The sequence below is a fragment of the Podarcis tiliguerta genome (assembly GCF_965153285.1).
Source record: "Podarcis tiliguerta genome assembly, chromosome: 9".
NCBI classification, from domain to species: Eukaryota; Metazoa; Chordata; class Lepidosauria; order Squamata; family Lacertidae; genus Podarcis; species Podarcis tiliguerta.
The window spans coordinates 20,056,172-20,068,979 of NC_139542.1; the positions used below are offsets into that span (position 1 = coordinate 20,056,172).

General features: G+C 40.8%; 1 protein-coding gene across 9 annotated transcripts in view; it reads left to right on the forward strand.

Moving 5' to 3' along the window:
• Positions 1-12,808, forward strand: part of RAP1GDS1 (Rap1 GTPase-GDP dissociation stimulator 1) — a 91,651-nt gene that overhangs the window by 23,526 nt on the left and 55,317 nt on the right. For 5 of the 9 annotated variants that reach the window (XM_083398417.1, XM_083398419.1, XM_083398421.1 and 2 more), the window contains exon 2: positions 8,622-8,729. In XM_083398417.1, coding sequence (XP_083254543.1) covers positions 8,622-8,729 — 108 coding nt within the window. Of the gene's footprint in view, positions 1-8,618; positions 8,730-12,808 lie in introns of all 9 variants that reach the window. The other 4 variants (XM_083398416.1, XM_083398418.1, XM_083398420.1 and 1 more) reach the window with 1 other exon arrangement.

The following is a 12,808-nucleotide window of genomic DNA, read 5'->3' on the forward strand; positions in this document are numbered from 1 at the left end:
AGTTTCACTTCTGTAGCTGAACTTCATTGCCTGCTTGCTTGCTTTGTTTTCTGCTAAGTAGGTTTTGAAATTGTTACAATAGCTCGTCATCTCAAACATTTATCAGCCAGCTTTAAAAAAATAAAATCTCGAATATTGAAGTGTGGTGATTCACCCAGCTGCGCATGTGGGCTGGAACGTGTTTTCTGAAAATAATCACTATCACTTGCTTTTGGCATCATACAGCTCTCTTGAAATGAAACTGCAGATGTATCCGGAAGGTTAATGGCCACTTAGAACTGCAGAGATTTAATAGGATATCAGTAAAGTTACGGGGAAAGAATGAAATAGGGTTAATACTGGGGATTTTAAAGGATCACTTTAATTTCATCATTTGATTGGAGTGAAGCTTTGAGCCACTCTTGTTTGAAAGTTTAATAGAAGCTTTATTCCCAGGAAAGCCTTGGGTTGATCCTATCAGTTGGGCATTTTCATATAGATGCAGTATGCTCCTGCAATGGAAAACAGACTGTGGTGTTGTATAGTGATGAAGGCATTGTGTGATGGGCCATAATGTTTCCATGCACCAGGGTGAACAAACACCCTGTTGGGGCCAAGAGAGACCGCTGCCTGAAACTGCAGGCAGTGTAGACAGTATAGAACTACTGTAAATTGGCCAGTGGTCTAACTTAACAACATCGGAATCTGCCTTAAACTGAGCTAGACCAATGCAGGGGTTCAGTCAGGGGTCTCTCACTACCTTTTCTGGAGAAGACTGGTATTGAACCTGGACCTTATGTAGGCCAGGTAAGCTAGACAGATGCTCTGTCACTGAGCGACAACCATTGCAAAAAAATTTAAGGTGCAAAGTGAGTGGAGCTTACACATGAAGGCCATTTTAAGTTGCCTCATGTAGTAGACAAGTCCTTGGTATGACAGATAGGTGGGCAACCCTGCCTGTCAGTCACTTGCCTGTCAGACGATTGAGTTGGTTCCTACCCACCTATCAAATTCCCTTATGCAGCAGTTCCCAAACACTTCACAGACAGTTGGCACTTGGCAACCTTTGCGCATAGACCTGGCAGAGTGATGAGCATAAGGCTGGCATGACTCCTTTCTGCAGGGAACTTGGTCATGCAGCCAATCCATCCACTTCTTAACCAGCTCCACATCTAATGTCACATCGGGTGTGGGGCAGGTGGCCCTGTTTGGAGGGAAATGGCCTCGTGAACCAAATTGGAAACCAGTGCATGGCCAGATTTGTCCCATGTTCCACTGCTTTGTGAAAGAACACAATCACCTGTCTGCCCAGTTGGTAGCTGCTCCGGATCTTTGATAGGTTAATAAGAGGGAACCACATCTGAAGGGCCACAGGTTCCCCATCCTTAGTGTAACTGATGGTGTGCATAAGTGACAAAAGCTATAACATTGAGGAGTAGCCTGTAAGTTCACCTGTGGCATTAGAGCTTCAGAATCAATGATAGATTGCAGAAATAAGTAAGTGTGTGTATATGTGTGGTGGCAGACTTGGTGATGCTAAATGAGTATATGCTATTTTTTTGTTTTAATTTTTAGTGGAAGTTGGCAATTCCACCCATATTCATTTATATTCTTTAGTAGTCTCAGCAGGAAGAAGCTAACTACCCAAAATCCAGCTTACTTTAGTGCTTGGCTAGCTCAAATCTGAAATAATGTTTTGTTGTTTTGTTTTGTTTTTGTGAGGTATGAGATATTGTTGAAGTTGCCACCCTGGTTTTGCATTTTCCCATAATGGAGGGGAATGGGTTGTGATAAGAGCCCTTGTCTGCAGCTATCATTTTCTTTGCTAAGACGATTCCTTAAAAGCTAAGATGATTCCTTAGCTGGCAGCTTCACAGTTCTTATGTGGTGAAATGAATCACAGCACTGTACCTTAAAACATGTTTCTTCTGCAGAAGATGATAATTAGCTGGGCTGTCCCCTGAGGAAAGAATGAAGCCAGAGAGAATTTACATGTTGTTGGTTTCACTAATTCTGGCATGTTTCCACCAGCATGTCCACATTTGTGAATGCCTGAAAATGGATCTCTTTTTGCTGTGCCTGTATTTGCATAATTCATTCGGTGAAGAGTCTGGCATAGAGATACAGATTCTTTGCTATAGTTCTATAGATTATTATTCTAGCAATGAAAGGTCTATCCATTGGGATACATCAGAATAGTTTTGTTTCCCCCCCCAAATGACAACAAGCAGTGCATTGCTCATGCCCACGCTATTTAATGAAACTAATTCTATACCTAAGATCTGTAGACTGCATCCCTCCTTCTTTGCTTACCATGGCTGATTGATTACTACCTGCTGAAGAGTCTTTTGTTGTGAGCAGTTTATTCTGATGTAGATTTAGCTATGATTACAAAGGATTTTAGACTGTCTTTACTCATTGCGGACGCCTTTTGTTCCTAATGCCAGTTTAAAAAGCCAGTTTAAAAAGCATTCCCCAAACCCCAATTAGCAATCTGCCCATGCCCCTGTTTCTCCAGAGCTTTGTTGTTGTTGCTCGATTTAAGATGTATATATCTTGCAAAGCAAATAAACATGGCTGTGCCAATTTTATTTACTTAAATAAATGAAAATCCCCAAGACTCTGAAAAATGAAAGCTTGGCTAGATGGTAATGTTTGATTGAAAACAAACATAAAATATCCAGTTAAAATCCAGTAGATGAAATATAGGAGGAATAATAATAATAATAATGGCTAATCTCTGACTCAGAAATGGGGATTAGCCCAATAAATATTGCCTTGGACATTTTTTGGTAGAGCTAGCAACCACTTTGGTTGTAACTTTTCTAAGCTCATTTGCAAGGTTGCTGATGTTTGCTGTTCTCCAATAAGCAAGCTATAAGACATTAGGCAAAGGAAAATTCCTCATTCTCTTTTTGTTTACCAGAAAAGCTACACAGACCCTTCAGCTTTTATTGTCATGTTTGTTGCATTACACCTTGTATGTCTTTTATAGAGAGAACAACATATCCTAAGTGGCATAAATTATCTATAATCCTTTTGATGACTATTTCTGCTTCTGATTTCAAGCTTGTTATATTAGTGAAGCAATAGCCCTGTTTGGACATAATCCCAAAGTGTGCTTATTTGAAGGGCTTGTGACCCCCTTGTCCTTGGCCACAAGAAGATCAGAATGTTTTCCTTCAGTTTTTAACTAACCACAGTTTAGCATTACATATGTCTTAAGCTCAGCAAACTGTGGATAGTCTTAAATTATGGCATACTGGAACAAGCCATGTGTGGTTTATGAAGCTGGCATGTTTCAGTAAACCATAGAAAAAGCTAACCACAGTTTAGTGTTTGGATGTAACACCAAGCTTTGGGTAACTGAAAGCAGAAGCAGAGGTTTCTGATCTTCTTGTGGCCATGCCAGAAGTGAAGATTGGATGAGGGAGTGCATGAGTGCATGTTCACAAGGCTGTTAATGTGTCTGAACAAGGCCATTAAAGTGTGATCAGTGCTGCATGTTGATAGTATCAGCGAATTCCTTGGCTGTGATATAGAACATCTTTTGCATGAGTGGACGGCACTGCTGCTGGCATAGGGTTGCTGTCCCACAATTTCTTCTGAGTCTGTCTTCCAAGTCTAGCCCTCTCCTGCATTATACCTCATGTTATTCTTGTTTTATGATCTTGAAGAGGGTAAGACATCACAGCAGGACTAGGAAGTAAAACAACTCTGCTGCACAAGCAAAGTTCTGATTGCACATCTTTGGATCCAGTCCTTTATATTGTTGTTTTGTGACCTATAATTATTATTTATAAATTGCAACAGAATGCATTTCATTTCCATGGATAAGAATTTGTGTGTTTTTTCCATTGTTTTCATTGCACCCGCCTTGTTACCACCCTACTCTTGACATGTTCTTGCTACCTAACACTTTCGTCCTCTAACCACTTTTTATCTCATGAAGCAGAGGGGAGATCATCATTAAAATAAAACACGATCATTAACTGTAAGTTTTATTAACCCTGATATTCATCTGTAGAGTTGCATGTACTAATGAGGCTATGCCTTCTCAGCCGCCTCATTTAAATTCTGATTCAGCCATGAAATTCACTGGGTGTTCTTTTGCATGTCACTGTCTGTTAGCCTAACCTACCTCATGGATAGTTTTTCATGAAGATAAATTAGCAGGAAATACTGTAACTATACAAGACTGTTTTTTGGGGTAGCATGTATGAAGTATATATAAAATAACTCCCCATTTTACTCTGCTCAGAAAATTAACGGACAGAGAGCATCCTTATCTAGAACGGATACTCAACTTCTCTCAGTATTATTTTCCTGGGGAAATGGTTTTTGTAGTTGGAAACGTCAGTATATTTCTGACAGTGCCACAAAGTTTTCAAGCCCTGCAGCTTTCTTAAGCAAGAATTCATTGCAGCCAAATTGGCATTGCCTCTGAATTCAGAAAGCAGACGGGAACATTATCTTGACACCTCTAGGAACATAAAAAACTTCTCTGTAGTAGAGGCATGATAAGAAGGCATGTCTTCTTGTAGCAGTTCTGGAGTAGTCAAGATTGGTCACTTACTACTTGGATTGACAGACTTATATTTATTTACTATTATAGGTAAATATACTATTATATGTTCTCTGTGTATTCCAATTTTCAGCTAATTGTCTTCCAAAGTTGCTCACATTAATTTAAAAGGAGAAATATATCCAGTAATATTGGATGTTTCTGGACTGGCCTTCCTATTCTAACTCTTTATTGTGTTCACCAGAGTGGAAAATACCTTTTCTGGCCAGCATACCTTATCTCCTATTGGGCCAAATGTGACAGTTTTTGAAAGTTTAAAGAGCAGCAAAAGACTGTTTGCAAAAGGGCTTTGAAATGGAGAAGTAGAGGAGGTCTGATGTTTGCTTCCACCCAGTAGTCCTAATCTAACCTGCTCCACATGCCTGCAATTTGCATTGCCAAAAAACCCAAAACAAATGTTTTTTGAAAATGCAAATTGCAGGTGGCCCAGTCTGGATCAGGACTTCTGAGGATTTGATGACATCAGAGGTCCACCTTTCAACTCAGATTTTAGGTAGGGTGCAGAGAGGCACTTCAAGGACTAGGAGATGTATAGTACCGGTAGTTCTGGGGTGGGGAACAGATTGATTTTCATATGTCTTGATAAGTAATCGATTTTCCCTGGCAGAGTGGGCTTTGGGGGTGGGCACCCTAGCCAATAATAATAATAATAATAATAATAATAATAATTAATATATTTATACTCCACCCTCCCATACCTCTTCCAAATTGATGCTTTCAGACTTCCGCTGCAAAGGAACTGGCCAGTGATTTTTTTGCTTCCTCAGACACCTCTAGTGGTCTGTTATATCACTCCTTTGTGATGATTAAAAGAGGAGTGAAAATGCTTTTCATAACTAACACTTTGGGGAGCTGGAGGAGATACATTGCTGCATTAAGATGTGCTTGGAATCTTCTTTCAGTACCTTTAGAGAACTGGAATAATATTTGAATACTTACAAGGATGCTCCTCATGGCATATGCTCTTTCTCAAAATACAACCCAGATCCTTTCTGCATGAGGGAATACTATAAAACAAGCCACTTTCATTGTTGTGCTTTGTTTTGATTTTGGAAGTTCTATCTTTCTGTTAGGTAGAAATCTACCCTGCTTGCCTTCTTGTTGGAGCAATTCGTTTTTGCAACATCAAAATTAATTTTTAAAGTATTATACAGGGGACCCATATTGGACATCAAAGCAAAGAGATTTTGGGTGTTGTTGTTTGATTGTAATGTATCTGAGACCAAGTTACGGAAACAAGGCAAAGTTTGATATGTATTGTTGATGGTTTTAGGTAACGGTAAAGGGACCCCTGACCATTAGGTCCAGTCGCGGATGACTCTGGGGTTGCGGCGCTCATGTCGCTTTATTGGCTGAGGGAGCCAGTGCACAGTGTGTAATTTCCTCTAAAAGAGAATTTATGGCTTCTAAAGCTGGTAGCCCAACTTCTAATCTTGCATCAGATTCTGAAAGAACAATTGTTGCAGCAAAAGCTGCACCCAGTTTTAGCTAACTCCAGCTGTAAACATCTGCTTCCTCTGCCATTCTCTGCCTCATCCTAAATTCAGACTGCTCCATACTGTTTTTTTTTCTTGAGACGGACAACCCCCCCCCCAATAAATCACTGGTTCCAGACTCTACCAGCAGGTAAATTACCAATTCAGGAAAACATTTCTAGTCACTTTGAGGAAATACATCAGCCAATCATCCCTGCCTTTTAGCAAGCACTCAGCAGAACACAGGATGGTTGCTTATCAGCCACAAGGAGAAGTGGAAGGAAGCTTTGGGGGGGAAGTTTAATACTGAGGGGTGGGAGTGCAATGCAACCGAAGAAGCCATGAGCTTCTAACTTGTTTGATCTAGTGCGTCACTTTGAACTGGACTCCCATTACGAATCTCTCAAAATATATGAGACACCGAAGGAAATGAGACTGTTCAATTATCTACAGCAAGGAAGAAGTGGAATTGAAGCAACTATATTTTAGATTGCCTCATGTGGATGCCTCATTGGTTAGCAATCCTGTAGCTATGGAGTTCTTCTTCCTCTTCTTCAGGAACAGCTTAATTGAATAAAATAAAAATAAAAGGTGTACTATATCATTATTCAAGCTAACAATTCCAATTCCATATACTTACCTAATGTGTATAGGCATTACTATTATCCAAATACATAACATATTTTAACCTGCTGGCTGTGGAATGCTGAGGTGAAAATGTCCCCTTAATCAAGGTTTAAGAACTGATTGTTTTTCTTGATTGCTTTATGATGATGCTGATTTTGAAATGGTTTAAAATATTTTTTGAGCTGAGTTACAATGACAGACGTCCCCTGCTGTCTTGTTTACTATTTTGCTGGTTGTTTTCTTATAGATAATTTTCTATGTATTTTATGCACTGTAAACTACCTTGGAATGGTTTTTACCCTGAATACTGCATAAAATACTTTAAATATAAACAAATAAATGCTTTACACTTTTGTTGTTCACATGCCTTGGCATTTGCAAGAGATAGACATACCACAAAGTTGTCATATGGCAGGATTTAGATTAGGATAATAATTGTGTTACTTAGCAGATATAGGAAGTATTTATCATTGTTTGAGGGGAGACATATCTCTGCTTTGCTGACTTAGCACTGTGGTGTGCATTTCATTCCCCTTCAGTTTCAATAGGACTTTCTTCCAAATAAGGACAGTTAGGATTACAGTCATAGTGGGCATGGAATCTGAATTATTCCTTGTGTCTTTTTAAAAGGCTAAGCCATTCACATGTAAGGTTAGTCATCATCTGGCAAAGAGAAGGAAAAACAACAACTAAGCTGCAGCTGTTAGCACTTACTATGCCTCTTGAATAAACAGAATATTTAAGGTGCTAGTGCCAGGCATGCTTTATGGGAACATAAATGTGAATCCACAGAAAACCTATTTTAAAACATGATCAGGGGGCAGAGTATTCGTTTCATCATTGGAACTTCTTGGACTCTTTCTTTTTCATTCCTGAAAGCTTCCTCATTCTCTCACAAAATGGAAAAGAGTAAAGTAGCTCACTTGCTTCTGTACCCAGAACACAGCAACTATACAGTTGTGTTTGGCAATTGATTCTGTAGTAATTGGTTATGTTATAGGGCTAAGGTTAACCTCAATATAGCTACCCTTGTACAGGGTCAAGGTATGAGATGACTTCTATGATGGTGAAGATTTAAAAAAACAAAAACAAAATTACTACAAATAATATTTTCTGATTCCAGCTTTAGTCCTGTATAATCAATTATTGTGTGCGAGAGCACAATATAAGCTAACTTTAAGTCTTTGGATGAAAGTCATATCAATGTAATAAATAAATCAAAAAATTCTAGAATCCATGTCATGTCAGCATATAATAACTATAGTGTGCAAACTTTCGAGTTCTTCACCAGGCTAGAAATAAAACAAAGGAGAGGAGGAAAGAAAATAGGCTGATGGTGAAGCCATGGAGCCTGCATCTGGTCATAGTCCTTAAGATGCAGCGTGGGAGAAGGTAGCACATTAAAATGAGGCGTTGGGTACTAGGCAGGTTTCTGGTTGCACCAAAGGCTGCTGGGAAGAAGGAACAGTGACTGAGACTTCATGGTTCTACTGTCAGTTATCTCCAGTGTTAGAAACTCGGATTTATAAGATAGGCGCCAAATGGCTCTCCAAACCAGGGTTGTAGTCGCTGCTCCTGATCTAGCCTGATGAAGAGTTCTGAAGAACTCAAATTGCCCAGTGTTTTGTGGCATTTTTGTTGGCCTAATAAATGTATTGCCCTAATACTGAGTTTATAATGCCTTTTGCTTGTTGTGTAACTTGGTGGTAGCGGTGGAAGTGAGTGTGTGGCCTGTAGCCAACTGGCTGCTGTGGGTCTGTTGTTTTCCCCGCACAGCTAAAGAGAGTCCTTGCCCTGTTGGCATCAGGGAATGGGAGAGATAAAATAGTCAATGTCTTTTGTCGGCGCACTTGTTGGCATCACCTTATCTATGTTGATTTGCACTTTAAGCCCATAAGCTACAATTGACAGACCAGGACACTGATTTTGCTTTCTCCTTCATGTTATCCAAGCAGATAATCTAAGCGATGCCTTGAAGAAGCTGAAGATAACAGCTGTTGACAGCACAGCTGATAGCTTGGAGGGGTGCTTGGACTGTCTGCTTCAAGCTCTGGCTCAAAACAGTAAGTTTTATTGTTCCCTCCAATTTCATACCATATGATTCAATCAATAAATGATTATGGAGGTAATAAGTGTATCAAATGGAATAAATCTGTAAGTGGAACTGGCGCAATAGCTGTTTATGTTGAACAGAAATAGCAGAGGGTGAGGGAGACTTTAGAAACAAGAAAACTAAAACCCGGAAATCAACAACAGCCTGACTATGGGCCTGCAGATAAACCTGCACCCCAAGTCTCCGCTGAGAAAAGTCTGTTCACCCCTTCTTTTTAAGATCTGTGCTTTATTATTAAGTTGAAAAGCTATCAGAATAATTTTGTGACACCAAGCCCTAGAATTCTGTATGAGAAAATGCAATTGTGGAGTCACAGATAGTCACAAATAATGCTGGCTGCATTATTATTATTATTATTATGATCATCATCATCGTCATCTTTGTGGGACAAAAAAGAATAGAAATACATGGAAAATAAACAGAAGGTACATGAAAGACAACTCACCAGAGCAGTATTTGAACACTACTGGCCTAGACTAGTGTGATGTTCGAGGCTGAACGTCATCTATGTGCAACTCAAAAGTAGGGGGATTTAGGAGACATAATAATGTTTCTGTCTCTAGAGTGTATTGTCTCCTCCCCAAACAATTTGGGGGTGACCCCTCCTGTGGGCCAGGCAGGAGAAAAAGATGGTGATAATAATGATGCTTCTGAAATGCCCACCCCAACAAAACCCAACAATTTGGGAACGGAGAAAAGCTGATGATGATGATGAGGCCTTTGCACTGCACTGCACTGCCCCTTGGGCAGAAGCAGCAGAAAGGTGACGATGATAGTGATAATAATGATGCCTTTGCACTGGGTCTCTCTCCCCCAAGAATTTTGGAACAATCAGGAAAAGAGTGGTAATGATGATGGTGATAATAACGGAGGTACCTCTGTACTGGGCTTTCCCATTCCAGCCACTTTGGAGTAGTCCCCGCTGTAGGGCATTCAGCAACAACAGAAGCCGTATCCTTCTACACCCGCATACTCAGCTGAGGACCATCTGTAGCAGCTGCCTACTGTAGGCAGCAAAACAAATACAGCCGCAACAGGGGTATTCCTGCATTTCTTCGCCCACCCCCAGATTTTCAAAACGTTCCTCGAGCAGCTGTGTGCTAGCTCTTCTGTGCAACTGTCCTGGCTCCCGTCCAGCTTGAAGCAGCAGCCCGAGTTCAAGAAGTTCAGGATCAAGGGAAGGAGGTCGGAACTGCAAGGAAGCAGCAGAGTTGTCCCCACAAGGCGGTATGTCCATCTGCTACTCTTCTGAAGATGTGGCAAGGCGGGCTCACTTGTGAAGCTCTCGTGCCTTGCAAGACTGCCAAGAGTGCAGACACTCACTGAGTCGGCAAAGATGCATCTGTTCCCATGAGTCTGCAGCCATGTCCTGAGTGACCAGACTGTGGGCTCCTCATCTGACTCTGGCTCCTCCACCCCTAACGGTTGGCTGATGCCCTCTCTGGGTTCTGTTGCTACATTCCTTTCTCTGGAAGGGAAGAAGGGAAGCGAGTCTGGCTTCCCCTACTGGGGCAACCAGATCTGGAGGAAGTAAAAGTATGAACACCTTTTTTAGCCCCAGTTCTCCAGTTTCAGCCTCCCCCACCTCACATTATTTTCATCATCATCATCCTTCCACTCCACTCCTGAGCTTTGGGACATATGAGAGCAGGCAGCAAAACGAGTAATAGGAAATTCCCCCACACTCCCCCCCCCCACCTCAGCACAAAATATTTTTGGAAGCCTCTCAAATGCCTGCTCACTGATGGCTCCACGTGGTTGGCAGGCAGCAAAATAAAACAAACCAAGCAGCAAATGGGTGGATCCTGCTGATCTTTCCATAACCGTATTTCCATGCTTTGGAGGACCTCAAGAATTCCCTTCTCCTGGTGTCCAAACAAATCATTTTTTGACTTCACTCATTTACTGAAAACACTGGCAGGGTAAGAGCAATGCCTTGTCAATACTGGCTATTACTAAATTTAATCAACGGATGGTTTAAAAAATGTCCGCAATTTAACTTTGAAGAAAAAGAGAAATTATTTTGTTTACGTCAGGCATAGACAAACTCGGCCCTCCAGATGTTTTGGGACTACAGCTCCCACCATCCCTGACCACTGGTCCTGTTAACTAGAGATGGTGGGAGTTGTAGTTCCAAAACATCTGGAGGGCTGAGTTTGCCTGTGCCTGGCTTACATAGTTCAAAATGGAGATATTTCTCCTAGTGATGTCTTACAGGAAACTACGTTATACCAGGGTTCCAATACCGACTTGGTCATGAAGCTCACTGGGTGAACCTTGGGTTAGTAACTATCTCTCAGAATAGCCTACCTTGCAAAGTTGTTTTAAGGATAAAAATAGGGGGCGGGAACCATGTATGCCACCTTGAGCTCCTTGGAGGAAGGGTGGGGTATAAATGTAACAATAACAAAATAAATAAATTCAGCTTGGTGACTGGCAACAGCTCTCTAGCATTTCAGGCAGTTGACAGTGGTTGAATTGGAGGCCTTTTTACATGCAGAGCATTTGCTGTGCCGCTGAACCAGGGTCCCTTCCCAGATACCTTCCTTGAACTCTGCATGTAATGCTCCAGCTGTGTCCAATGTATTGGTTGCCATAATGAATCCTTTCTTGTTAGAAGGTGTTAAAAATTGTCATTTATTATATAGTTTGATCGCGCCATGCAATTCCACCCCATCTTATCTGGAGAACAGTTGCTCCTGAAAATTCAGACCTTGGCCTTATCACCTTACCAGTCTTGGAAGATACTGAATTATTTGTTGGATCATTTTTGTCCTCAGTTTTGCAGCTTGGTCTCCTAATGAGGCTGCTAGCATATTAATTTCAGTTATGGAAACATCTCCTACTGGGACTAAACTCTCAAACAGCCATCAGCTCATGGTCCCAAGATGGTCAGCCATCAACTGAACCATCGACCTGAAAATTTATAATTGGCCAATGCAACCAAGTTTGTCCTGTTTCCCATAGATTGTCTAGTGAGGTTTAATATTGTGTCAATGAAGGTTTTGTTTGTTTGTTTGTTTGTTTGTTTGTTTGTTGTTTTTTTAAGACACCAGATGAGTCTTGAATGGAGAGTTAAATCTTAAATTCTGGCTCATTTACGAAGAAACAAAAATAAAGTCTCCTGTTAACAAAAACTTATTTTGAAGGATATACCAGTAATTTCCTTTTATTTAAACCATTTTTATCCTGCCCTTCACACTATGGTAGCTTCTAGCAGTCAAAACTAGCTGTCTCTGTTTGAACATTCCTTGTTCTGAGTTGAAGTTGGTAGTGACCAAGCGCAGAGTCTCCTTGGTGGTTGTGGACTGCTTGTGAAACACTCTACCAGGAGCCCACAGCTGGTACCTACTCTTTTCAGCCTTTTGGGTGCTAGATAAAAACACTGGGTTGTATCCAGCTACATTCTACTCAGACAATACTAATTTAAATTAATGAACCTAAGTTAGTCATGTCTGTTAACTCTAATGAGTCTACTCTGATTGGACTAGCATGGGTTAAAACTGTTGTTCTCCCAAGATCTTTGTGAATTTATTCTGTTGCCGTATCTCCGAGTCTACGGTACTTTATTTTGTGTTATTGTTGTTGCTTCTGCCTCCATTTTATTGTATTTTATTTTTATTACAGTGGTACCTCGGGTTAAGAACGTAACTCATTCTGGAGGTCCATTCTTAACCTGAAACTGTTCTTAACCTGAGGTACCACTTTAGCTAATGGGGCCCCCCCGCTGCTGCCACGCCGCCAGAGCACGATTTCTGTTGTCATCCTGAAGCAAAGTTCTTCCCCCGAGGTACTATTTCTGGGTTAGCAGAGTCTGTAACCTGAAGCGTCTGTAACCCAAGGCACCACTGTAATTGCTTTCTGCTTTATAAGATTTTAAAACAGTGGTTGTCAAACTTTTTTCCCTCTGGGCTGCACTTTCAGAATAAAATTTGCTCGCACCACACTGAATTTTTTATTGGTAAGAAACACGTTGGAAAAGAAAAAGAAACAACTCCTAGCAGTGCTTGAATTGTAACATAGAGCACA